This window comes from Colletotrichum gloeosporioides, assembly GCF_011800055.1.
Source record: "Colletotrichum gloeosporioides strain Lc1 chromosome Unknown consensus_86, whole genome shotgun sequence".
In the NCBI taxonomy this organism is placed as follows: domain Eukaryota; kingdom Fungi; phylum Ascomycota; class Sordariomycetes; order Glomerellales; family Glomerellaceae; genus Colletotrichum; species Colletotrichum gloeosporioides.
This window is the reverse complement of record NW_025544731.1, coordinates 327865-354055: the sequence shown is the minus strand read 5'-3', so window position 1 is coordinate 354055 and position 26191 is coordinate 327865. Positions and strand designations below refer to the sequence as shown.

The 26191-nt window shown below is 51.7% G+C and overlaps 7 protein-coding genes and 1 pseudogene across 8 annotated transcripts; 6 read left to right on the top strand and 2 right to left on the bottom strand.

Moving 5' to 3' along the window:
- Positions 1-5262: 5262 nt before the first annotated feature.
- GCG54_00015339 (uncharacterized protein) lies at positions 5263-5638 on the top strand (the record flags this gene model as incomplete). The annotated part of the gene is made up of 2 exons (XM_045415140.1): positions 5263-5280; positions 5360-5638. The coding sequence occupies 2 exons, from the start codon at positions 5263-5265 to the stop codon at positions 5636-5638; spliced, it is 297 nt and encodes a 98-aa protein (XP_045258313.1).
- A 318-nt stretch (positions 5639-5956) lies between these two features.
- Positions 5957-6160, bottom strand: GCG54_00015338 (uncharacterized protein; the record flags this gene model as incomplete). The annotated part of the gene is made up of 1 exon (XM_045415139.1): positions 5957-6160. One exon carries the CDS (start codon positions 6158-6160, stop codon positions 5957-5959), a length of 204 nt encoding a protein of 67 aa, XP_045258312.1.
- Positions 6161-11308: 5148 nt separating this feature from the next.
- On the top strand, positions 11309-11551 carry GCG54_00015337 (uncharacterized protein; the record flags this gene model as incomplete). Its single annotated transcript, XM_045415138.1, has 1 exon — positions 11309-11551. The coding sequence occupies one exon, from the start codon at positions 11309-11311 to the stop codon at positions 11549-11551; it is 243 nt and encodes an 80-aa protein (XP_045258311.1).
- A 90-nt stretch (positions 11552-11641) lies between these two features.
- Positions 11642-11869, top strand: GCG54_00015336 (uncharacterized protein; the record flags this gene model as incomplete). Its single annotated transcript, XM_045415137.1, has 1 exon — positions 11642-11869. One exon carries the CDS (start codon positions 11642-11644, stop codon positions 11867-11869), a length of 228 nt encoding a protein of 75 aa, XP_045258310.1.
- A 901-nt stretch (positions 11870-12770) lies between these two features.
- GCG54_00015335 (uncharacterized protein) lies at positions 12771-13164 on the top strand (the record flags this gene model as incomplete). Its single annotated transcript, XM_045415136.1, has 2 exons — positions 12771-12896; positions 12994-13164. Coding segments are annotated over 2 exons (297 nt in total), but the record flags the coding sequence as incomplete, so codon positions are not given.
- Positions 13165-13167: 3 nt separating this feature from the next.
- GCG54_00015334 (uncharacterized protein) lies at positions 13168-13576 on the top strand (the record flags this gene model as incomplete). Its single annotated transcript, XM_045415135.1, has 2 exons — positions 13168-13347; positions 13382-13576. The coding sequence occupies 2 exons, from the start codon at positions 13168-13170 to the stop codon at positions 13574-13576; spliced, it is 375 nt and encodes a 124-aa protein (XP_045258308.1).
- Positions 13577-14424: 848 nt separating this feature from the next.
- GCG54_00015333 (uncharacterized protein) lies at positions 14425-16769 on the bottom strand (the record flags this gene model as incomplete). The annotated part of the gene is made up of 3 exons (XM_045415134.1): positions 14425-14508; positions 16022-16483; positions 16614-16769. The coding sequence occupies 3 exons, from the start codon at positions 16767-16769 to the stop codon at positions 14425-14427; spliced, it is 702 nt and encodes a 233-aa protein (XP_045258307.1).
- Positions 16770-23794: 7025 nt separating this feature from the next.
- Positions 23795-24765, top strand: GCG54_00015332 (annotated as a pseudogene). Its single transcript is given in 4 exon segments — positions 23795-24019; positions 24075-24254; positions 24267-24326; positions 24389-24765. Coding segments are annotated over 4 exon segments (842 nt in total).
- Positions 24766-26191: the final 1426 nt, after the last annotated feature.

Here is a 26191-nt window from a genome sequence, read left to right as displayed (position 1 = left end):
GCAAACTCGAAGGGGGCGAATGGGCCTTACTGTACGAGGCCGAAGCGCCTCTGAGTCAAGGACTGGAGAAGCTGTTGAGCGGACCTACAACGATGGACTGCAGCATTTTGTCTCAACTTCTACCGTGCATGAAGATTCGTTTCATGCTTGGCGACGCGACATTGAATACTTGTACAGGGTGTATCATCACTTCTCATACATGTCCAAGCATCCAGCCGGCTTGAGCCGGTTACACAATGTGTTCCGAATACAAGGTCGTAACTTCATTTTCAATCCAACTCGGCCTCGGAACGTGCTGTCCGACTCGGAACTGGAGAGTCTCCTTCTCGAAGAGTTCAATGCGCCGCGAGACGTGAACGACCTGGAGAAGATTTGGCTGGACAACCAACGAATGTTCGGGTTTTGTTCATGATGATTTCAAACCGAGGACCTTTGGACAGTTAGCCGACGATGCCAAAGCCCACGCGTACCACACCCTGACAATGGAGAGATGGAAGCGCGAGAGGCGCGGCCCAGATCTCACCTTGAGCCTCAGTTTCTCGCGACAGGTAAATTGGCTGAAGGGGCTTAGCGCCTCGATGCGCAGACCAGATCGAGAGTTGGCGCCGCGGCAGAAGCTAGCTCATCTGGCATGTAGAACGCCCAAGCTTTGCGAGCGACGTATTGCCGAACAAAGACCTCCTCAGGGAAAAAGCACAAACGGAACGCAAACTAGAGCAGTTCAAAGCGGAAACGCAAGTAATTCATCAAGTGGAAGACGACTCAGGTAAGTTCTTACCCCTGCCAGAGCTCTTCTCCCATGGTTGCTCACCCTTGTACAGATGTCCGAACGGTTGATCCCGATATGAGAGTGGCCTTATCTATATCCCAGGTAGCCGACTTAGAGCGAGTGAGTCCCCGCTTATCGGAAGTTGCATTTGAACTTGATAGATGCTCGTGGAATATTTTGTTTGGGGCGGATGGGAAGATAGTGCTGCGCAAAGTGAAGAAAGGGTCCAATTGAGGCGTCCATAGCGGGTAATCCAGGATGAGATGCTGCTGGGAGGGAAACCTTCATCTTCGGACACATATGGTTTAGCAATGCATTGTCCTCAAAACAGGCCGCCCAGAGATTCTTCTGCTTGCCGCACGAGGTAATGCTGGCTGGATGAGGGACGCGTCGCGAGGATTCAGTTTCCAATCTTGTGACGCGTCGTGACCGCGAGATTTGCAGCCGCTTTGCCTGCCGGATGGGGATATGAATCGCTTGCAGTCAGCCAGCCCTCCGCAACGGTGGCCTCACGCAGGTTCGTGGACTGGCACACTCGGACGCGTGCAGTAGCAACGTGTGAGGAGCCTGCGTCGTCAGAATGGCGTTTGAGCGTCTGAAGAGTGCAGGCAGGGCATACTCTAGACGACGCCCACTTGGCGGCACCTCGGTCGTAAGGCGGCTGAAGTAGCGTGATATTTGGACGAGGGGACGGCAAGCACTTGCTGGCCTGCGCGTCTTACGCCATCCCAAGGCTCATTGTCGTTTGGGCAGCGGGGTTCACAACAATACACCCGGCGGGCCGGCGGGACATTTCCAACCCCAGTACGACCATCCCCTCTTGCATCGAAAAGGCGTCTGCGGCAGCCACTCGACAGCCGGCGAACCGAGGGTCTAGCAGAGCGGTCACCAAGCGCTGTGTCTTGCAGAGCAGCAACGAGACGGAGCTGCCAACGTTTACGAGTCACGCGCTCACCACCTCCGCAAATGAAGTCGACTGGTACAAGCGCCGAAGCTCTCTGCAATGTCCCCGGCAAAGAGGATCCCGCTACGCTGCATGCGGACCTGCCTCCCTGGTCTGGATGGAAGTTCAGGAGGGGACCGGTGGAGACTCAGAGCTAGGATGAACCCTGCCCGCCAGAGACCGGCTCATAAAGGCTCGGTTTGTGCTGTGTACGGCGTCCCATAAGCAGAGGCAGTCGCATCGCGAGCGTCGTGACAATATTTTGCCACTTCACGGGTATGTCACAGTAAGATACGTCAGCCGACCGAAGGTTAATTCGTACCTAGCGTTACTAACATGGTATGGTTCAGGTCCATCTAGAAATCTTTTCATAGTGATTCGCGTGTCATTGTTCCTGACGTGTTTCCCTCCTGCTCAAGCTCTCGTAACTGATCTTCCGCAGCAAGAGTGGCACCATCTATTTCATCGTCGACGAAAAGGGAAGTTATGATACTGCAGTCGCCAGGACTGTCTTTCGCATTTTAATGACCGCAAGCTCGCCGCCATTCAGTCTTTGTCCGAAATACCACTTGCCCATTAGCATCCTTTGTAGTGTATGTGACTTGAATAGCAATCTCGCTATCTCTATCTCGCGTCGAAGGATATTCATGGGTTGGACATCAATCGAAGCATTGAAGGGCGAAGAAATTTTTGCTGCAGACCTTGCTTTTGCAGCCGCTGTTGGGACTACGGTCAAGCTTTGTCAGCGGCTGCAAACGGCAGCGTGGTGTTCTCTGACGTACCATGCATAGTTTTCACCGACCGCTTTTATCGTCCAGTGTTTGCTTCAGATCCCCTCGCTCCTCCTCCATTTGCTGGATCAATCGGTATTTACCATAGCCTATGGCAATGACGGGACAGCGATTGAGATTGAAAGGTGATGGACAGAAGAGTAAGAAATACTCAGCCGTAGGCAGCTGACGGGTTCCATCAAAGTCCAAAGATTTGATAGGTAAGAACGAAACCTCAGCGTCGCGCACCGGGCGACCCTGCTGACGATATGGCTAACTAGCTGCCCGGCACCGGCCCAAGCTAAGCGCCGTCAACGCTCACCGAAGCCGAAGACTGTAATTCTCCAAGACCAGTACAAACGGAACAGAAGAGAACAAGTTCAATCAGCAGTTCATACCAATCCCTTGGGATGTTCACCGGGATTAGTCGGAACAGGCTAAGGCGCACTGGTCTTACTATACAGTCTAATAAGTACAATAACTCCAAAGTGCGTTAGATCTACTCACACGGTGTCTCCCAGGCTGTCGCCGACGCACATGCCAGAGAGGCTTATCCACGACAACGTGAGGGCGTGCTATAAGTGGCTCTCAAACAGGCTGCCGATAACTTCTATCCTCAAGCGGTCAGCTACAATCTGCTCCTTGGGTCGGACAGCTATCACCACCTCCAGACTCATCAGTGGGTACTTTGGCTTGACACAGAGAAGCTCCGCTTCATCGCAGGGGAGTCCCACTTTACAAGAGATTATAGGGAGAGGCTTACGAGGGAAACCCATGATCTGGAAGCTGTGATGAAGATTCTGCGTTAGCTCGGAATCTAGAAGTCGAACCGCATCAACATCGTTTACATGGCGTACTCGACAGAGCGATGTTGTTGAAGTAGAGGATTGGCACCCCCCGCAAGGAGGCGCCAACCGAGCTGCCGTCTCAATGTGCTCCAATGGTGAGATGCGGCGCGTGGGCGGCGTTGGAATTCGGCGTGAAATGGCTCCAGCAATATCAGTGCCAGTATTCGCGGGCGGCTAGCGCCTGTTAGTGTCTTAGACGCCGAGCGCTATAACCTCAAGTGAGGGGCAAGGGGGGCGTTTTCTTCCTTAGTAGTGTGTTCCTCTGCCTAGGTGATACGTTGCGAAGACATTTCAACGGCCGCATATGAAAGAGCGCTAGGGGTGGTTAAAGATACGGCTTCTCCTCTCTATCCTGTGAGCTGGCAACTATGACGGGTGCCGGGTGAGAGGATGCCCGCAGCCGGACCATTGCGCTCGTAAAGCACAGGGCAGGCGTCGAATGGCGGCACTTGGCGCCGCTACTTGCGACACCCTCAACTTGCCCCCAGAAGACTTCTCCAGGATGGCCACTATCCCCACCGGTTGCGCCGGAAAGGACACCACATTCTGGCAGAGCGCAACCTCGCAACAGGAGTACCTGTGCGCGAGCTGCCACGCTGCTCGGCTGACAGTGCCCTCCCCTCACTAAGACTGCCCGCTTACCAACAGCCGCCTACGTGGCCGCTCTTGGAACGGGGTTGGAAAAGCTAGCAAAGAGGAATCCAGAGCGATTTGCGTTCGCCGTTGAGAAAGACTGCACAGGAATACTCACTTTGGCCAGTTGACAGCGGCAACCACGCAGAGAGCATCACTTCGGCGGTCGGGACGACGCGAGGATTTTGGACTCTGCTCAGATTAGCCTCGCAGAGGAGACAGATCGCGTTGATGACAGCCTTGACATAAAACTAACGGGATACTAAGCTTTTGATGCTGCTGCGAGCAGTTTTATTCCGCAAGCTGCTAGTGAACGCTGAGTTGTGAACCAGCGCGTCCGTCCAGCTACAATCTCTCCTAGGCAGCTCACCCCCTCGCCCGTTCTGGCTTATACACCAGAGCGGTGCGCCGCAGCCCCTCGAATCCCACAGGGTACTATGTGTAACGGCGGCGGGCGACGCGCGCTATAGGACACAAACGTTTCGAACAGCATGCGGCTGGAGTAGTTCACAAGTAGATGCGCCAGCTATCGCCACAGCAAGCCAGATGCAAGGTAACTTTTCTAACCGCCCTATTCATCTAGTTACACGCTAGAGAAGCTTATTACAGTGGCGTTCTTCACGGTCAGCTAAGCAGGTTGATTTCTTAGATTTCTCAGACGGGTTGAATTCTCAGATAGGTTAAGTTCTTAGATAGGTTGAATTCTTAGATAGGTTGAGTTTTTAGACAGGTTGAATTCTTAGATAGGTCGAATTCTTAGATAGGTTGAATTCTCAGATAGGTTGAATTCTTAGGTAGGTTGAATTCTGATATAACGACATCTGCAGCAACGTTCGACGAAGGCTAAATGTCACGACAGGACACCAGCTAGTCCCTTGCAGACGGCTGGGCTAGAGATACGAGCGAGTGCGAGTAATAGCGGCTAGAAGCGGACGTCCAGTCAGTATGCCTCAGCCTTGCTACCTAATAAGTAGTTACGCTCAATTTCACTAATCAGGCCTGCATCACCAGCTAGGCCCCCGCCCAATTAGTTTCGTCAGCGCGTTATTCTGCGAGATTATAGAAGACATATCTACGAGGCCAGCTCCCCAGCGGGGCTTCTAGCGAGTTTAGCACTTCGCGTCGAGGGTCATAGGTAGTTACTTAGTGTAGGCCTACTCCATCAAGACATATCTATCAAAAAACATTCTGATTAACAAGCACAGCAGTGGTACTTTCTTGATTGATCTAGACCTTGCTGTGAGGCTTCACCGGGAAACAGCATCGGGTGTCCAAGGAAAGACAGCAACGAGAGCATTCATGGCCATCGGGGCATTGCTGAACGAGCCGCATACATTCATGTAAGACCTAAAGTCGTTTTTGGGCACTGTTCTGGATATACGTTCACTATGGTCTGAACGGGAAAGACCTTAGGACGACTGCATACGAGAACTGGAACTACGAGCAAGACAATAAGCTAGATAAATCCAAAAAGGGCGTCATCAGTAACGAGGCAGACTTTATAGATAAGGCCCAGCAGCATTTCACAACATACTACCAGCCACTAATCGCACTTATCAACTGGTTACGGAGGGTTATGTTCCCCACTGTTATGAGACGCAGACAGCCGGATCTTGGCCTGCATCTTTCGATGGTGCAAGTGCTACGTTCCACAGAGGACGTTCCGGAGATCTGAAGATCCAAATGAGGTTACAATCCCAAGTAACGTCACTGAGATGGTTTCCGCTTAGGTCGTGTGAATTCCTTTTTCTTTTCCTTTTCTTTTTCTTTTTTTTTTTCTTTCTGGAAGAGCGCAGTACATATGGCAGGCCGGTTTGCTTTTGGCATTATATGTAGAGCATTTTTGGAATCGTCATTGGCAGAAATATCTTCATGTGAGAATGCGTATGGGCCTTGCAGGTCTATAGTTTAAAGTGTATCTTTCTTCCCTTCTAAGTGTTCTTCTTCACAGTTTACCGCCTGGAGGCGCACCTTGTTGACAGCCGTATGACTCTCACGGGGAAATATTCGAGGGCCAGGATGGCCTGGGCTTCACAGACCCCCCAGAACTCTCCTCTACTGCCAGCCGCCCCATTGCGCCTTCCAGCGACTCCGCGCTGCTAATCTCGCCCGCTTTCTCGTAGTATGCGTCCACCTCGAAACGCACCACGTATGCGATATTACCTAGCTGGTGTCGAAGAGCCTGGTGATGTGCCATACTGTCTTCAAGACCAGGTGGGTACGCCGTGAACCTGCGTTCGAAGTTGCTGCCCCACCTGGAGTTCTTGGATCTATTGATCAGCTTGCGGGCGGTCCTTTCGCAACGCTCGATGACTAAAGTTTGGTGAACCAGGTGTATGTTGATGCGAAAGCTGTCCTGACAGCGTCCCGCAGAGAGATCGAAGAGCTTTCTGAGGCTGTTCCGACTCACCAAGATGTCAACATCATCAAAGCGGAACGATGGGTTTATTGATGCCGTGGCGCGAAACAGCGCCGCGAAAGGCAACCCAGGAACGCGCGCCGCATTATGGTCCACGAAAAAGGTGCCTTAATCTTTCGGGATGGCAATCGGCAGGTTGACGTTCTAGAAGACCGGCACGAAACCTACGGAACGTTACTCATGCGTGATGCCTTCCCCAGGCCCTTCAATCTTACTAGGTATGTGGATCCGGCATGAGAGAAGGATGGCCAATGCGACATGACACCTTACGATTCGCATTCTTCCTCAACCAGGCCTCGCGATGGTGCCTGCTGAACCGACGAGATCAAGCGCTTTTCTGGCGCTGTTGCCCGCTGGAGTCTCGTTTCATCGCGTGTAGCATGCTCTGCGTAGATCCTCGGACAGGGTAACGTGGTGCTATCTTGAGCTGAAAGAGCCGACGGCAAGAGCAGAACATCGACGAGCGTGAGATGATAATTAATGGCTTGCTACTGTACTGTCAATCTCCAGTGCCCGGAATGGCCAGTCTGTTTGTCGCGAATGATTATCTATGCCACGCATGGAAGGCCTTCGTTGAGGACCTCGGTAACGACACCGATGTAGGTATATGCGTCCGGGTACCGCCGAGGGAGGGGTCGATGTTGGCGTCCCAGAGCTTGGAAATGATGCCGAAGAGTGCGGGGAGCACGAAGGCGACAAGATTGAAAGGGAGTGCGCCGGCATAAGTACTCAGGCGATGATTTGGGGCAGCGTCGCCATCCTGTGGGCAAGACACGGGGCGCACAAACTCTTCAGGGTCATCCTTGGGAAGCATCATGTAGTTGGATACAGGGTGTGCAATGGCGGAAAGAAACGAGTTTGGAAGTCGATGGTCTGCTGGCTGCGTCCTTTGTGGTGTTGATGAGGTTGCGCTGTAGGGTTGGCTAAGTTGATGGGAGAGTGCTATAAGCTTGGGTGATCTGGCTTCGTGCTTCTGTCTACGTCGGCAACCTAAGGAGCTGCTGTCACTGCCTTTCGGACTTGTTGCGGCTGGGCAAGTGATGAGTTCGTCTGGGATCCAACGGTGGAGGTTGTTGTTGGGAGTCTAGCAAGCCGTCGACCTGCTGCTTGGTACTTTATCAGGCGACGCTAGTGGTGAGGCTAACTGGGCTAGCAGTTGCAGGGGAGTCCGCGTGAGGCTGAGTGATGTTTGAACCACTCAGCAGGAAAAGCAGACGTCGTCGCCAATCGACTTACATACTAGGGGACGATGTTGTATCCGCTGGTGTCTGTGCCTAAGCTGGCAGACAACTTCCATCGTGACCGGCGAGCCATCCGTGCTGTTAACGCGGTGTTGTGCTAGGCCGGCAGGCTTGACATGACTATCCTTCCCTTGGGTACCTTCGACTTGCATGTGAAGCAGCCACTCTAACCGACATGTCGCTGGTATAGCATATCCTCTAGCTAAGATAACTGTCATTGGGTTTCCTATTGCCTGTCCTTGGTCTGTATGGGAGCTGCCGTCGCCTAAACCTGCAGTCTTGAGAGGGTATCTGCGAATGGCTGGACAAACGCAGTCACCCTTACCGACCCCGCGCGACCTGACTATGTCTGTTGGCGTTGGTCCATGAGGGACGCGGGGGATCCGTTGAGATATTTTGGCGTCTGGAAGAACGCGCCTGAAGGCGGCTGCACACGATCATGCCGAAGCTAGAACCAGCCAGCAGTAAACACCAAGGCGCTATCATGATGGGTGCATGTTAAAGAAACATATCTATGGAGCAAGTCAAGGCAATTTCACAAAACGCCTCAAACAAACATTGCTTCCAAGCAATAGTCCAGTGCTCGTGCACAACGGTCATTGCCAGCCATGAAAATTCCGTCCAACTTTTGGAACCTGAGGTTCAAGGCTGAATTTCATCAAACCATTGCATCCCTGCGACAGCTGACTGAGATCTCATCCGAGCCACGAGATTGCCGTGGGAGAGCGACGCTAGTTTCTCGCGGTTACACCCCTCCCATTCCATTAAGGACGAGACTTGGACAGCCGACTCTGTTGCGTTCCTTGCTCATCCCCAAGGGGGGGGGGGGGGGGGGGGGGGGGGAGGTTNGCGGGGGGGGGGGGGGGGGGGGGGATAGGGGGGCAAGTTCGTCTCCACGGTGACCATACGCGAATATCCTAAGTCACGATGGAATTGAGGGGCAATTTCCCAGTCTTGCCTGCGAGTTCTAAGTCTTGTGCGCTGAGGTCGAACGCTTGAGGGATTTAGTACCACCCGTATTCTTGGCCGATTTCGCCCACCATGGGTTGGACAGCCTCGCTAATTCAAAACATCGCAGCCTTTATTGCAAGACAGATTGCAGAAATGTATTGTTGAGATTGGGGAACTCCCACACTCCTCTGAGAAAATCGCACAACTCTTTGCCAGGCTCGAGGTTTTGGTAGATACCCTCAACCTTATCGAGCGTCACTAGCGTCTGGGCTGCTTTCAATCTGGTCGCGGCTGTATGTTTGTCTTGGCGGGAGCAATATCTTGAAAGTACTTGATATTCCCACAGACTCGATCTTTCTGTCTGTAGCTCCCGAGGCTCAAGTAAGGTGGTATTTGGTATCCCCCTCAGTACTATGAGGGTTGGGTTTGTTTGGGAGATACCCTCGCGTTGGCCACGCTTCGAAGGTAAATGGGTGCAGTACCTCATTCTCGCCGTGGCCGCCTACGCAGCGAAGATCCCAGTTGAGCAGTCTCGTAGCGCAAGCGTCCTGCTCCCTAGATCGTCGCCAGCCTTTTGTATCATCCCAGCCACAAGACAAGACTACCACTTTGTTCGGCACCACAGCGCGGGCGACTGGGTCATCTTCGCGAAGCAGTCTCTGGCTGATGCTGACGAAAATCTCTTAGGGCTCTGGAGTCTAGCATATGCGTCATGTCTGGACTACAGGCCACTTGTGGGCTGATACGGACCACCCGCGGGGGCAGAGCTTGAAGAGCGGTTGGCATGGCGCGGGCGACATGCCATAGCCGAGGACTCAGGTCGGGTACTTTCGTGCGCATGAAGGCTTCCGCCGTTCATGTGGCTGGTACAGGGCCTGTCGCAGCTGCCAGGTAGTGTGGAGCTATACCTTCAGACGCTCTCTGCCCACAACTGCTGCATATTAATTGTGTTATCCATCGCACGTCGTTAGTATAGCCAAGTTGAAATACGATAGGTACGTTTCTCTCTCGACGCCTATAACCTTCTCTAACTTTATTTACAATTCTGGCTTCCGACTGTTTTAAGTTTCTCATGGGCGCTAAGCATCGAACCTTCCATCTTCATGGCATGTTGGTCGCTTGGCAATCCAAGGTACTCCATAAGCTCTTGTACGCCAGTATGAAGGAGGCCTAGGAACGCTGCATAGAGTGTTTGGATGTTGCTTGCGCTGTACATGAGTCGCAACACTCCAGACCCGGTCGTCAGCGATACCTATCTGCGGAACCAGCTGCTGAGATCACCCGGAGTTCCAGTTTCACGAGGAGCAAAAAGGTTGCGACGTCGAATTCTAAGCCATCAGCTTATCTACGTCCTGTAACCAGATCGCTCTGGATTCAGCCAGCTTTATGCGGACTTTAGTCCGGCTAACGTATGCGAGAACAGGCCAAGCGACAGTTACACTAACGTACTTTTCGGTCACGCTAAGGTCTATGTGTTCGTGGACTGCTATGGGATCGCCCCCCTCTAGGCTCTGTCGCTTAGAAAGCTGCAAAAAACCTCAGAGAGTTTTGCTTTTTACCAGACAGGTGTCTAGGATGTTATTGGGCTGATTCGATATTCTTATCAGAACACCGCGGACGAAATGAATGAGGAAGACGAGCTGAGGACACTTGTGAACATGTATACGGCCTGTAAGGTAGAGACGCTGTGGGAAGACGGGGATTTTGCTGGCTTGGTCGAAACGAACGGCGAGTACCTTATGCGAAAGACTTGGCCAAGTTCATGGTGCGATGCCTGAGTTGAAGATGTGTTTCGAGAGTCCTGTCATAGTTACTCAGCCATTATATCATCGAATTCGCAAGATCTGATGAAGGATGAATCGGAGACCCAGTTCGACATCGGCTGCAATCAAGGTCAAGCTACTAAGGCGGAGGAGAATGAAGACCAGCCAACGGCGGCCGAATTCTCACACGATCATTAAGCTAACATGCCGCTACCTCAGGACTACCTAGGACCACCTGGTTCATGTGCCGCGCCATCAGGCCAAAGCTTTGCCCCCTGTGCAGGTATCTGCAGCTCAAGCAGACCAGATGCGGCACATCGATCGCAGGCGAAAGAATGACTTCGCCATTTCCAGATCTAGGCTGCCGAGAGAACCCCAGGCGCATTGACGTCCCACGCGCGGTTCGCCTGGTCCCGATGGGTTAAGCTCTAACTGCATGCACGTTGCCTCACCGTCTGGTAAGGTCGGAGAGCAATGCGCAAACCGAGCCATTTGTGCAGATAGGGGTTCCCATTGAGTGACAAACCGTCGTGAATCTACATGTTATCGTCAGGCAAGCTCTCGCACTCACGGGCTAAACTCGTGCACCTTGGATATGATGGGCATTTTAGTTGCCCCCAAGTGCTGACTGAGGCATACAGAACAGCTGGCTACCCCTCAGCTATTGTCGACCTCTGGGGGTAGACGATAGAATTCCAACGTACACATGCGTTATCACATGCGTTGCGACCAAAATGGGCTTGCAAGATTTCGTGTTTCGGTCTTATTACGTCTGCGCTTTCCCCCACCTGCAACCGAAGTGATACCCATCACAGCCAAGACCGTATTTCGCAGAGAGGATTCGGTATACAACATGCACATCAATAGAAAGGTACCTGCCTTGGACGATCTTGCGATACGTTCTTCTAAATGCATGAATGAAGCTTTGGACTTCTTGGAGATGCTGATTGTTAAAGATAGAGCCTAAGGCTATGATAATGCTCTTCAGACGGCATGTGCTGAAGGGGTCTACTTTATTGCTCGGAGCCTCATCCTTCTGGGCAGCGCAGATGTTAACGATCGAGGTAGATATTACAGCAACGCCTTACAGTTTGCATGTGCCGAAGGTCATAGAAGCATCGCCTAAATGTTGCTGGACAACGGTGCCAAAGTCTATGCCGCTGGCGGACACTACAACACTGTACTCTAAGTTGTATGCGCTGAAGGATATTTAATCTTGGCACGCAAACTCCTTGACTAGGGAGTTGAATCGACGCAACTAGCGGGCATTCTAGAAGCGCCCTCTGAGCTGCTTCTTTCACTGGATGGCGGGAAATCGTATAACTTCTGCTGGACAGGTATGCCAATCCGAATGCGTAAGGTCGTTCCTACAGCAGTCCCCTCGCAGCTGCATCATGTGGAGGAAATGTAGAAATTATCTGAATGCTGTTGAAGGCGGGAGCCGAAATCAACGCGAAACGCAATTTCCACAGTGCCCTTCAGATTGCGTGTTGGAGAGGTTATGGAGATATTTCGAAAATCCTTATGGGTAAAGGGGCAGACATCAATACTCACCATTAATATTATGACGACGCCCTTTAAACAGCATATTATTAAAGTTACACTAAAGTGGTACTAATGCTACTCGATGAGGGAGCTAACATACGCGCAGCGGCTGGATGGTTTAGCGACGCCGTGCATGCGGCAATGGCCGGCTTGAACGCCGAGACCCAACAAGTCTTTCTCACCCATGCTATAGGTAAACATAACTCAGGCTGCTAAGCCCAGGAACATCAAGCACTCCAACCTCCGGACTGCTCATGTTCTCTCCATGATGGCCGTAAGCCGAGACTATTGCTCTCCAGCACATCACCCTGCCCCGGCGTCCTCGAGATCGTGCCTTCCGGCACTCCGCGTTCTATGTGTCCCCAGTTCCTGATGGTGCTCTGGCTTCACTCTTACCCATCCCACACGTGCTAATAGGCTATCTGAAAGGTAGTTGGAATATACGTCGACATAATGACGTGCCAAAATCGCCAGCAGATCAAGTTTCAGCGGCTTTGAACAGCTCAGTAGAGTACCCCAGCATAGCCCACGTGGCATGAGAGGTCCCACGGGAAAGATGACAATGATACATACCTATACCAACTATGAACAGCAACATTTGAGTCTTCACGCCAGCACACGGCCTCATCGCAAGCTGAACGATATCGAGTGAACCGGGGCGCATCGGGAGAGTCTATCATGGCCTCTCCGTGATCAATCATACGCCCCGCCTCCCAGGACATTGCAGCTGGAATATCCAAAAGCTGTGTCGTTCCGTTATGGATCGTTTGCGTTCTTTTACCTCGTGGTATGGCTTGACTAGGTTCTGGTGACTTGCAGCCCAAGTTTCCAAGCTGTCTGCTTACGAAAGGAAAACAGGAAGGGATAAAGCAAAACGAAAACAATAGTTTATTCCCGGCCAAGCCTGTCGAGGACCATCCTCTGTACGATGGCATACACATACCTCTGGCGTATGTCCGGTCAGAAGCCCATCAGCTGTTTCCCAAGAAGGAGTCACCAGACAACATCCTCTCAGTTGGGTGTGAGACTGCGACTGCTGCGCCCAACGCGAGACCCAGACGTCTCTCAAATCTCATCCATCATCAGCTGACAAGCGCATGGGCATCAGAAGTACGGCAAGCTCCGCACGATAGATGAAGACTTCAAGGTTGTGCGAGTCGACATGGTTCTCGCGATGGAGGAAAGCGCGTTGAATGATTCCAGCGCCATCACACGGCTCACGTCGCAGCTGAGGCGACAGCTTAAGATTGATGCGGAGCTGACGATGAAGCAGACGTCTTAGGCCATGATATCGGCTCTGTTCTATCTCCAGCTCCAGGAACCACCGCATGTCGTTGGGCAGCACGGAGAGCTCAATTGCGAGGTAACTGTGGCGTGTAGAGATGAAGACGACGCGGCAATTATGAAGAAACTCGCAACTGAATATCCAGGCCTCGCGGCATGGTTGACGGCAAGGACACAGACTGTTTCCTCAAGGGCGAGCAAAACTCATCCTCCAGGTTTCTTCATGGAACCGGCGTATCGATATGCGGATCAAGCACACTGAGACATCCGCCTCCATCACGGGGTTTCCCGCATCAATGAAGGGGATATATTCCTTGCAGCAGCACCTGCCTCTGGAGATGTACGTGGCACAGGCGCCGGTAAGCGAGCGTTTGAGAAGGGAAAATGTCAACGGCCAGCACAAAGCTTGATGACGCTGCGCAGAAGAAGGTGCGTGGCTCCTTGACATAGAGATTTTACAGTAAAACTATCTAGAGGCTCTTGGAGGTGGTTACTGAGAAGTCGCATACCTGTTTATTTTACGGAACACGACATCGTCTAGTGTTTGTGATATATTAATGTCTTCTAGAGCCTGATAATGTAGAAGGTGGCGTGGAATATGCTTTAAGCAGACAAATAAAGGGGAGAAGATTAAATAGAGAAGAAAAAAAGACAAAAAAAGGATGTATTCTTGAATAGAATTTGCCCGTCCTCATTCCTCCATATGTAATATTCTATCTGATTTCTGGTTCCCGCCTCCGCAACATTCCGAGAAAATGTTAACAAGAAAGAACGCGCGCCAATTTGCCTACCTTAGCGGAGATTATTGCACGAGATGACGAGCAATCAGTCACCAGCTTGAAGTATAGAATGTAAGTCGTCATGGCCGCTCGTTTGAGCCACGCAAATGTCTATCAATCTATCGTGAAGCCCACGTCATTTCAAGACAGATCGTCAAGCTCATCAAAAAGCTAGCTTAAACTTCTTTATATCTCAAAACAACTCTAAATCAGCCGCCCTACTCGCTGCACTTGCGCTTGCTTCGGCTGAACGACAACGACGAGCAAGAGTGTCTCAGAGGCCCGGCCATGACAACGGCAAGCGTCGCGTACTTTGAAACGTCCAAACTCGCAGAAGGCTGTCCGGAGGCACACGTATACTTTCTAGACGCCCCAAGCGAGGTTGTCCGCTCCGAGCACGTCAACATCACCAACTCAACTGCCGCGTGTGATACCAACCTGCCGCAGGCGATCTAACTGCCGGCCGACCTCACCTCAAACTACGCAAAAGGAATATTCTTGTGCGGCGGCGATGACGAGGCCCAATGCCAGATGCTCAGACTCTTGCCGCCGACAGTTGCGGACTCTACCGGTCAGTGTTCCCTGGCAATGTTCCGGACCTGCATGAATCCAGCCAGTTCGGCGACCACCAGGGCGACCAACCCGAGGACCAATCCGTCTCCTTCCGTATTCCCATCATCGCCGGCCGGCCGGTTCGGCAAGCGGGGTTGCGGATGCACTGACCTCCAGCCACCTGCTTGGCGGCGCGCCGACAGACACCTCGCAGCGGTCAGCGGAAACTGGTAAAGACCCCGGTGGTCCTCTCCCCACCACTGCACCCGCAGACCAAATAGTCCTCCGCCTGCGTCGGGTACTGGGGAATCTTTCGTCGCTACTCCAGACAGCACTACTGCATGGCTCTCATCCGTGTCATCGTCTCTCGCACTGCCTGAGAGCCCATCCGGAGCTTCATCCGGATCGGCCAACAATTATCTAACAGGCGTGTCGTCTGGTCTTCCAGCAGGAGGCACTGACGCGATACGCGCCACAATCGGTGCTTCGCCTGTCGAGCCATCGGATGGCGTTCAGAGTCCGACTGACATGACGATGTTCATCACACCCACCACTGAGGGGGTAGGTGACGCGCCCCGGTGCACGTGTTAAGGGTGATCTGCTTTTGCTAGAAAACGTACTGTATTTTATGCAAGCCCAGATAGAACTCAACTTTGTTGTTATCGTTTTCGCGTCCATTTACAAAGGGGGGGTCCCACGACGTGTTTGAAAGCAAAACCAGGTATACAGAAAGGGAGAAAATTTCCACAAGATAGATGGTCCAATGCCTTGATTAATGCACCTTCTCTGCTTATTTTCGTAGTAACTATCGGTGTTAGCAAACGGATGAGAGGTCACACGTGATGGAAGCTGCACCTGGATTAGTGTCTGCCGGGGTTCACATCAGTGGCTCATTCAGTGGGTATTGCGAGACGGAAGTCGGCCGGGCCCGGGCCCGAGGAATTCCGCCTTTATGTAAGGGGTCGGCCACACTACTGTGTAGCCAGGCGCGCCCAGCGCTCGTAGCTAGATTGATCAAGCCACTTCACGCAGGTATGGATGGGTGAGAGCTGTGCTTGCCTAAAATGCTTGTTGGCTGCAGTCCCCACTGCAGGTCGGGGTTTTCTCCGACCTGCATTACATAAGACAGCTAATGTGGCGGCACCTGCCCACAGGTGCCACAGGTGGCCTGTGCGGCCAGGGCCCTCCAGGCCCTTCTTCCACCCTCTGGGCTTACGAGGATATTGCCGAAAACCTTTTGTTCCCATGAACTTGCACAATGTGCCGCAACCCAGTAGGCTGTCGGTGTATGCTTTCTGTGTTTCCGTGTACGTTGTGTACGGCGGGGGAGGGTTCGTGTGTTCTTGAGCGCCCCTGCCAGCCAGCAGCGGAAGAGACACGCAGATGGCCATGCAAGCTAACGCAACGCACTACACAACACAGAGAAGAGCGACCATTACGATGCGGAGAATACATAGCAGGAGCAGACCTCGCGGGAGGAAAATCGATAGGGAAACGGCCGTACATGTGCCGACCAGGACGAACCACAAGAGCCAGTATGGGGCGATGCGCGCCCAGATCCGAGCTGTCCATCTCCAACGCAACGTTCTCCGGCAGGCCGGGCACGACCAGCCGGGCCGCCTGCCACAGATTCTCCAATGCTGTGATCTGGAGCGTATGCGACATGTTCAGCTCCCCCTGTGGCACAAGCTCGACCGTGTCGTTGAGATATCCAAGCTGCCAGACGCCTCTTGTTTGGAGACAGACATACACGGGAACGGCATCGCGCCACCCGTTTAGGCTATCCATGAGCCCTACAGTGCCCGTGCTGATGGCCTTGCCTGTGGCCACATGCGCGCCAGCTTTGGTGGCGATGGATTTCAGGGGATCAGAAATCTCGACGGGAATGGTCAGCCATTGCTGGCTTTGGTCCTTCAAGGCGATTCGCGCTCTCTTCACATACCCCCATAGGTGGCCATAGAGGTTTCTCTGTGAGCCATCCTGGCCCTCGAATATTTCCCCGTCAGCCATACAGCAGTCAACAAGGTGCGCCTCCAGGCGGCAAACTGCGAAGAAAAAGTCAGAAGGGAAGAAAGATTTACCAGCTTTGCCGTTATTACCTGCTGACATGTTAGACAGGCCGGAACGTGGCCCACGAGAGTTGGTTGGCAAGGGTCGTCACATTCAATAAGAAGCAATGCTGGGCGGTATCCCAGCCAGACGTGACGTAGAAGAGGAACAGAAGTAGGAAGCACAACCACACAGCAACGTTAAAGCCGTTCAGCCTCCGCATGTCCACAGCATTTCACATCGGTCTCCATATCTTTATAGACTTCGGGACGAAGTCGTCTGCACGCTTGTGACTCAATTTACTGTGGATCGCTGAATGCGTCAGGCGTCTGGGTTTCTTTTACCTTGTAGGGTGCGCTCAGCAATTTAAACGTACGCACGGAGTGGGCTACCGCACATGTGCGCCAAGACAGTCTTTCAAGTACCTCAAGATTTTCTTGCAGGTGACCATATTAGGCCCCTGCATGTCCGCTATCATCTGCTTGCACACCAGGCATTTCGCTAGCTAGGTATGGTTCTGAGATCGCTATCGGACTCACAATATTCTCAGATGAGGCTCTGACAACAGCAAAGCGTAAGAGCAAACATCGCAAAATGAGAGCATTAGTAGCGAGCAGCGTGGATCGACTGGGGCCTAAATCGGGTGCAACGCGTTCATAGTGGCAAAGCAACGTAAGAAGAGAAAGAGGTGAGGGGAAGGAAGAAGTCGGGATCAAATTGGTCATAAGGCATCGAAACGGGTAGCTCGGTTCGCTGGGTTTTCATGATGGACGCTGAAGGCGATGGCTGTTAGTATCTCATAACACGTATATGACACAACAGCAAACCTCACGTCGCTTCTGGTTGCCAAAGGCATATAGGCATGACCCTTGGCAATAGACTGCGCTCGCCTTTGCTGCCTCATCCGTCTCATCATTGCCTGTGGTAACTATATGATTTGGTCAACTCGGTCAGTTCAGCCAATCTAGTCAGCCTAATTGAGTTGACGTCGACTTGAATACATACCTAACTACATGTTTTCCAAAGCTGAAAGCACAGATCAAAGGGCAGAAAGGTAGTCATGAGAACGATGATGACATAATGTAGCATTGTGACCATGAATGAAGGTGTCCTGAGACCCCCTCAACAGGGCTGCAGAGCTAAATTTCATGTTGTACGATATTTTGCCCTGCGTCCCTTCGAATATAGCTCTTGTTGGTCGGCAGAAAATGTCTGAGCCTCGACATTTAGCATCATTCGAGCAAAGCCATTTCTGTGTCCCACAAATGGAGACGAGAGCTTAAGTGCCTCTGACTGCATTGAAGCCACTTGTGTTGGTATATACAGGGCACCGCGTGGAATACGATTACGAGAGACTCACAAAACCCGACTTGGACGACGAGTCCTGCCTGGTTCGACACCTTTGCAGCAAAGGACTCGCTGTATGCCGATTGACGCCGCGATCCACATTGCTTCCGTACTGTCTCAGGTAAGCAGGAAGCGTGGCCCTCCGCGGCTGTGCGTGCGGAATTGAGCTGCTTGCTGGGTTATCGAAGACATTCACCGCCTGGTGGCTGAGAAGATCCGGTTCCCTATAGATTCCATTCACGTCACGCGATGTGGGTTCTCAAGATAGTTAGGTACTCCGCGACGAGTTCTGTTGATTCCCTAAAGGTTGTGTCTAAAGCGCACAGTGCTTAACGTTTGTTTTCAACCAGCCGTCAATGTCAAAGGCAACGCCGAGCGGTACTAGTCAAGACAGTACGGCGACGCGCTTCTTTGGATCTGGTCACGGCTACAGGGTTTGTGCCTGAGCTTTGCTGCGCGAGATTTCCTGTCAAAACGCCACGAGAAAACGCTACCCGACATACAGGTACGTCATTTCAACCAGTCAAATCTTCGGTTTTCACTAAACGAAGTATCAGCACTGGTTTTTGACGAGGTCCAAGGGGTCTGACGGGCTGTTTGCCTTGGTCGCGCAAGCATTGAAAACGAAAGAGGCCGCCGTCCTCGATCGGGCGAGAGGCAATCTAGTTCCTTGCGATCTAGTCACGAGGATGTGGGATCAAACCCGTTACAAACAGCAACTTAGATGACGAGGAAAGTGTAGATGTCCTTCATTAGAGATGTGAAATCACTCATTTTACACCGCTAGCAGCTATTGCAAGGGTGTCTTCGTGAAGAAACACATCCCAGATCGGTGATCTCATGTCTAGGAGAGCTATGCTTGATTCCACAGGTTTCGTTAGACCCGGAGATACACGTTCAAAACATCCCTCCCACTGACGCATGACATCCTTGTACGTCTATTGCAGCTGGCCTACTGCGGGGCAGCCAGGCTCATTCCATCTAGTTATGTGTCTTAAGTGCTTCTTAAAGGCGGTTGCACAGATCTGCCATTTTTCTATGAAGGAGTTGATGTCGTCCTTCTCTGGAATGTAAGGTAAGGCTGGTAGGGGCAGCCTGGCTACCTGGGCTTGGTTGTATTTAACGAGGATATTTTTTGGCTTTCTGTGAGGGCGCCTACGTTCCGCCCGCCGGGGCCCAGATGACGACCCAGACAAAAAGATGAGTATCTTGACAGGCGCACACTGAGTATGGGGAAGTCTACGTCGGTTGTCTTTGTCTGTGGGACAGATTTAGAAAAGCAGTGTGTGGGAGCAGAAGCTCTCTGTAGTTTGCCAGCACGAATGCGAAGGGGACACGGTCGTGAGCGATCGAAAGATGCATAATACCTAGGTGGATGCGGAAGGTGGCTTTAAGTTGTGACAACGAGTTGACTACTTCCTATTAAACAAAGTGCGCTGCTGATTGGCAAGGATTTGCGCACACACCTGGAACGACACCCATCCTCGTGAGATGTGCAGGGTGCGATCACATAAGGGCGTTCAAATATTAAGTTCGGGGCTATAGACAGCCGACAGCGCTTTGTTTGCAAACCTGCGGAGGATACCTGTACGACCACATGCAAAGCAATAGCCCCTTCGACGAGGACGAGTGTGCACGGCACATTGTTGCAAATGGCCTTCGCCGTAAATCACATTCATCGCAAGCATATCATCCACAGGGACATCAAACCAGAGAACATCCTCCTTGGCTTATAAATTGAGCTCAAAATTGCGGACCTTGGATGCAGTATGACTGGTACGGGCAGAAAAGCCTTCTGAGGCACGCCCGATTACTTGGCACTGGAGATAATGGCAGTCCATGTGGATAGTGGGCGCTATGACGAAAGATTCGACATCTGGAGTCTGGTATTCTCATGGACGAGCTTCTGGTCAGTGTTAGGTAGGCGCCACGACTGGACTTCGACCGCATCCGAATGGACCTAACATCATCAAGTGCCGTTCGTTTAGTCATCCCGCCGTTTCTCAGTTCGGAGGCCCAGGACTTACTTGATGGAAAAAGTATATCTGATGTTCGTCTGATTACGTTGCATTAATGCTAAGTAGTATTAGCTATTGGTGATCGAACCGACCGAGAGAATCTCAGTGCTGAAAAACAATCGCATCCTTGGATTCGAAGGCATTGCCTGAAGAACCCTCAACAGGTTGTCGGGCGGAACAACGGCGCCATGTTAGCAACTCATGTACGCGAAACCCGTCAATACTATCCGATTCACATATGATATAACGACGGACACAATGAAAATAGCACTACTGGAATGATGAGAGTAGTTTATATTTGAACGTAGATTATATGCAGAACGACGACCTACTTCCTGAGGTTTGAATAGAGCTGACGATGACGGATTTTGCCATAAAGATATTTCCGCGAAATTGAGGTCTGATTCGGTCTTTGCCAAGACGATCGCAAAGCCGAAGCTTACTACAAAGCATTTCTCGAACACTACCTGCTTGAATCAGAAAGCCGTCCTTGGATTTTAGACCACAAGAATCAGAAGTGGCTTTGACTATTAGCGCTGTGACTATGAGGAAGTATGGAACTCACTTCTCGCAGAGGTCGATCACAGAATCGTATCCAATAAGAGAAGTGAGGATCGCAAGAACAAACATCAATAGATACGTAAGAGTCCACAGCTGGAGAAAGACCCGTTAGGAATATTCCCTTACTCTCGTGTTCGCATGGTTAAGAGCTAAGCACGTGTTGGTGAACAGCCAGCTGACTTCACACAAACTAGTGGGTTCTGAACGATGTTGCCACCAGGCATGGGCTTATTTTTGAGCAACCTCTTTTTAACGGCAGCGACGACCGACGATACCTTGAGAATACTAGATACGATCTGGATAAGAGCTACGTGACACAAGCAGTGAGTGGAAGCGATCTCATAAAGGCGGCCTGGGATGCTCTGGCAGGGACAGACGAGGTCACGACCCAACTTCGTCACGCAACTCACTCGAGGGATAAGAATGCCCCAATATGGCCTACTGACCAAGACGCTGAGGCAATCGAGAGTCGTCAGGATGTTTAGGAATACCGTGCTGAATATAACACGTTAAAGGAAGAGCACGGCAGGAACAGCTCTGAGGTAAGGGTCGCGAAACGACGGTTAGATAGCAAAGCATCCGCTCTGCGCAATTTGGCGGTACCGAAGCAGCGAGAGTACTTCGCAAATGCTGGTCAACTTCGGTTGCTGGGCAATTCCACAGTTCCGCTTCGAAATACAGCCATACCAGCACGGCATTTGAGCCATTATGGTCGCAGGGTATCTGATGCTATTCGCATTGGGCAGCTGATGCGACAAGACGATTTACAAATGTGCAAATTTGAAATCGACTACTTCGAGTCCATCGTGACCTTTCTGCGGAACCGGCGCACCAGCAAAACAGCCAAAACGGACGAAGAAAACTCGACCGAAGGTGATCAGCAGATTTCCACGTGCCTCCTGTGTCAGCTGCCCTGCGACCATCGGTCGAGTCTCACAAGACACACGAACACACGTCATGACTTGAACAAGGTGTTCAAGTGCGCCGAGTGTCTGCCGCAAGAATTGAATTCCGAGGTTATCATGGGCAAGTCGCACTGTAGCAATCACGTAACCAAGCAGCATGACAAGTGGAACGCACCCAAGTGTTATATGTCGACGGCGCTACAGGATACAAGGCCGGTCAGGTGCCTGAAATGAGAGTTGCACGAAACGCAGGGACTACTCAACCAACCTTCTTCATGCCCGGAGTGCTTCATGTTAGGTGGGACCAAGATTACCATCCACGACCCGCAGGATTAGAAACAATATGCCAAGCTCTACCCCGATTCCTCAACCCCAGCTGAAAGCGTACTTGTGAAGACTCCTGTCTCTCATGTGGCGAGCAGCGCGCAACCGTTGTTGCGAAGAAGCATTCCAACAAATGCCATAAGCTCATCTTTCGAAGTCCATTCCAGCGTTGGGCTTGCTCTCAGACGGACAGGCCTCACGCCGACGTTATGGGCTAAAACGGCAGGTACTGTCACGTTGTAACCTAACATACACGCGGGGCCCAGCCAGCTCAAAATGGCGGACAGCCTCAAGATTTCGAGAAGAGGTTGAAATTGTACAGGAGACGGGTGACAAGACGTGCGCCAGCAACAAAAAGCGTGGAAGACTAGAAATCGAAGAAGCCTGCTTTAAGGCGGTACATACGCGGCTAGCGAAGAAGAAGGCAACGGTTCATAACCTTTGCGAAGAGGAAAATGGCGTCTCCAGCCTCAAAAACCTTCATAGTCGGTTGATCCGAAACTTTACACATAGAACACCTTATCTGTTGCGCAGCTTGTCTCATATGTAGTACAACCGAGCCTTGCAAAACCGTTTGGTCGAAATACATCTCTAAATCAGTAGAAGAATGCCACGGTGATATCCAATACATGTTCCTTAATCTCTTAGCCCGTGCTGTGGTTGGCGAGTGGCCGGGTAGATGGTAGCGTGGTCTGATATGTCTGCCCGCGCGCTCTGGGCTTCAAACCTATCCTTCTGCCCTGGAGCTTGATTATGGGTACCCGGCAGGGGGCTTCGTCGCAACTACAGTACCATGCGTGGAAGAGAAAGCACCCCAAGATGTTTGATAGATACTTCCAAAACAGCAGACGCAGACACTAGCCACAAGTGGTAGCTATTGATATTGACACTGGTATTGCCTTGCGGCGCGCAGAACCCGCTGGGTCGATATCTACCCGTGGAGTTTCGCATCGCTTTTCGTCAACCACATTACGTACCACACATCCCTTAGGGAGAGTTTAAACAATTTGACAAAATCGTTGTGTAGCCGCAGATCTAAAATGAAGTCTGTTAATACCAACATGAGCCTCTGCCACTTGGAATCATGATGATCCATGTCTTTGGTGATGTCAAGTACCTCGCTCCGGGCGAAACCTTTGCATAGCACCTCCGCACATGAAAGACAATTTCGAGACCGCTTTCTGCCCCTTGATTTTGCATATGAACGGTGTGGCGCCGGAGGCCCTGCGGATATATTTGCAGTGACGCTACGCGGCGTTTGGCGGGCTACATATTGGCACTGTGCCACATTTTGCTTTGGGAACCTGTGCCAAAGAGGGAACGACAAGAAGGCTCTCTGAGTGCAAGTTTCTGCTGTAAGTCTTCGAGATCGACTGCGCAGTTACGGCTGTGACTGCAAGCAAAAGTCTGCATGGAGCCAAACCGGTGCGGATGGGCCGTGAGGGCCGACGTAACACAATCCGGCCCTGTGTCTGGAAAGCAGTCTTTTGGCATCTGGCTAAATTTCATTCCTTCTTTTTCTTGCTCCATAGGAACAGACGAAAATGATCAGCGAGGCAGTACGGCATCGGACCAAGTCCCCAGTGCTGTTCTTACATCCAGTTCAACTTCCCGTATAAGCAGCTTTGGGCATAGGCTGGAACAACCACGGCTGAAGCAGGGCCCCCATCTTCATCACTATTCGAGCCGGATGAATTGCTGCGCTACATGAGTCGTACCATTGACGCTCAAGTATGATCAGCTGATACGTAAGTGCCCACAGCATTTGCACCATTTCCGGAGCCCATTCAGGGTTCCAGGCCTAGATCCCGCGGGCAAATGGCTGCCGCTTTGGAATGATCACTACCGCAGTAGAGCCAGCTCCGGCGAGCGAGTGACAAGAACAAACACATTGAATAGCTCTGGACTGGATTGACGCGACGAAACAAATTGAAGGTGTGTTTGAAGGGAGCACGTTATGGCAAATTAAATTACAAAGGCCACTTTTTGGCTCTGTAGCTACTCGAGCTGTATTTAAAGGTGTCGAAGCCGAGACGAATTTGCTTATAAACCTTTGGGAATGACAACTCATCACGCTCTTTCCGCACTTCCAGCACTATTACAACGGCATAGCATCATTGGCAGAGAGACCCACGTCCGATGAGGGCATTAGGACCGGCATCCGAGAATCAGGTGACAGCATCAAACGGCAAGCGGTTCGACAAAGTCAGACGACTGGCGCGTCTTCCTTGGTCTTCTACTACAATCCAGCTGCTGGACAATTTGACGTTGCCATGCAGGCTCCCAAGGGACAAAGCGTTCCAGACGTGAACCGATATGTGAGCTGGATGCTTGTGGAAAAGCCACTTTAGAAACTGACACATTTCGGGGTAGTTGACGATCTTCCTGAATGGGCGTGATGATGCACAGAGCGCCTCCAAGGAACAGCAGGCCACTCCGTCTCCCTCAAACAGAGATTTGATGAAGGCCGCCGCCGCGCTGTGCTGCGTCAGCCACCCGACCTCGGCAGTTGATACTCGGAAGACGAAGCTTCTAGACAAGCCATTGCGCCGGGTGGCTCATTAGACAGGGGTCCAGTCTGAAGTGAGCGTTGATAATCAAGACGAAACAGGCGGTCCGTTTGTTGTAAGCACGACGTGCAGACGAACGGCCACTGACGAAACCTAACTATCCTGCTGCATGAACAGCGCCGCCCCAACAGCAAGGCCTGTCCACTGTTAGTGATAGTGTCCAGAGTTCAGTTTCAGGGAGGCAGTAGAGTAGATTACCCCGGAACCTACGAACTCGGAGCTTCTTCTCTCAGGTTCGGAAGCAAATGGAACTTTCAAAAGGCATGCCAATCACTAAGCCGGCGGAGGCGACATCGACTACACGACGGGTGAGTCAAGAAACATGGAGCGGTGCTGCTTTGGCCGAGGTTTCTCGGAATCCGGCTTCGATGGCCCGAGGCCTCCGCGGGATTGCGGGAAAGTGCAAAGCCTCACCCAGTACGGAGGCCGCGATGGCCCGCGAACTAGCTCATCGAAACGACGATGGCCGGATAAACGGAAGTGAGCGCTTTTGAGGATCTGCAACGCTGAGGTCATACACAGCGCAATGTTTCCGGGACCGATGTCAAGCTGGCCTTCTTATTTGACGCGTACGGACGCACTGCACATCAAGATTATGTTGCAACGCTATTCTACGTAGACTTTTTGCGTACGATTGAGTCAATTCTATTGAGGCTCTTTTGAACCGGGATGGCACCATGGTCTGAATTCTACGTAAAGGAGAAAACCTGCTGTAACAGGGATTATCACTCTCGTAACTTTTCGCCGTTCCAGGGCGCGAAAACGCGCCCCACATCTCTAGAAGAGCGTCATCTCAGCGAACCCAGCAGAACACCACGGCTTAATTGGGGCCCAAACCGGACTCCTCCATGTCAGTCGCGCAGTTCACGTGCGAAAATCGCATCACCAAAAAATCCTGTGACTGGTTCGTTGTACTCTGGCCGAAGTGGAGTCAATCTCATTCATCCAATGCTACCCAATCTACGCTACACCGCACAGTTCTCCAGACCCTTCATGCCAGTTTCTGATTCTTGCGACCCAAGCAGCGGCCAAAAGCTTTGGACACCCCTGGTGAATTCGGAGGTTTAGCTAAATATATGCCCACCTTCGGCTGACTGACCGTTAAATCGTTTTCCAGCCTCTCATTTTGTCTTTCGAGCTTTCCGTTCCGGTTCTCCAGTCTGACACTTTTTTTCCTGGAACTCCTCGTTCTGCACCTCCAGCATTTGGTTCCGCTCCAACAGAGCGTCGAGGTGCTTGTTGAGCTCGGTATGCCTAGATTCTAGCGACTCTGAGCTGAAACGTCCCGACGCCTCGTTCACATTGCTCCTAGCCTCTAAGCTGCAACCGACCTCGTCGCAAAGCTCCCGCAACGGCGGAGTGGGCATTCACTAAGCTGTCTGGAAAACAGGTGTTGCATCCGGTGGATATTCCCAAACGTACGGGTCATTTGGCTACGTCTTCAGCCGGACTTCTGGCGCCTGCACTTCTAGACCAGACTTCTCGACTTAGATTTATCTGCCAAGCACTATAAGCCTTTAAATCAAACTTACACATATAACTCTTTAGAGCCTCTCTATACTTATCCTTAAGTCTCTTTCTCTCGTAAGTTTTCAATCCTACGCCTAACATTATTCCAGAGATACCACTTCGATGAGGTGACTGAAACTCGGCGACAGGCGAGTCAGGCACGATATGTGGGGTATTATTTGGCATTGCGATCGTCTATCACGGTGCACCTGCTTTATTTCTTGCAGTGTTCTCCGGCATTTTGGCGTCCTGTCTTGCTGCATGTAAAGTTGACTGCTGAACTACGCAAGAAACGCCGGCCGATTGTCCAGACACAAATCCCAATGACCTGGATACGCACCGCTGAGGTGGACCTCAATTCCACTATGGTACGTGAAGATTTCAGCATCAATGTCTGAAGTTGGTACTGTG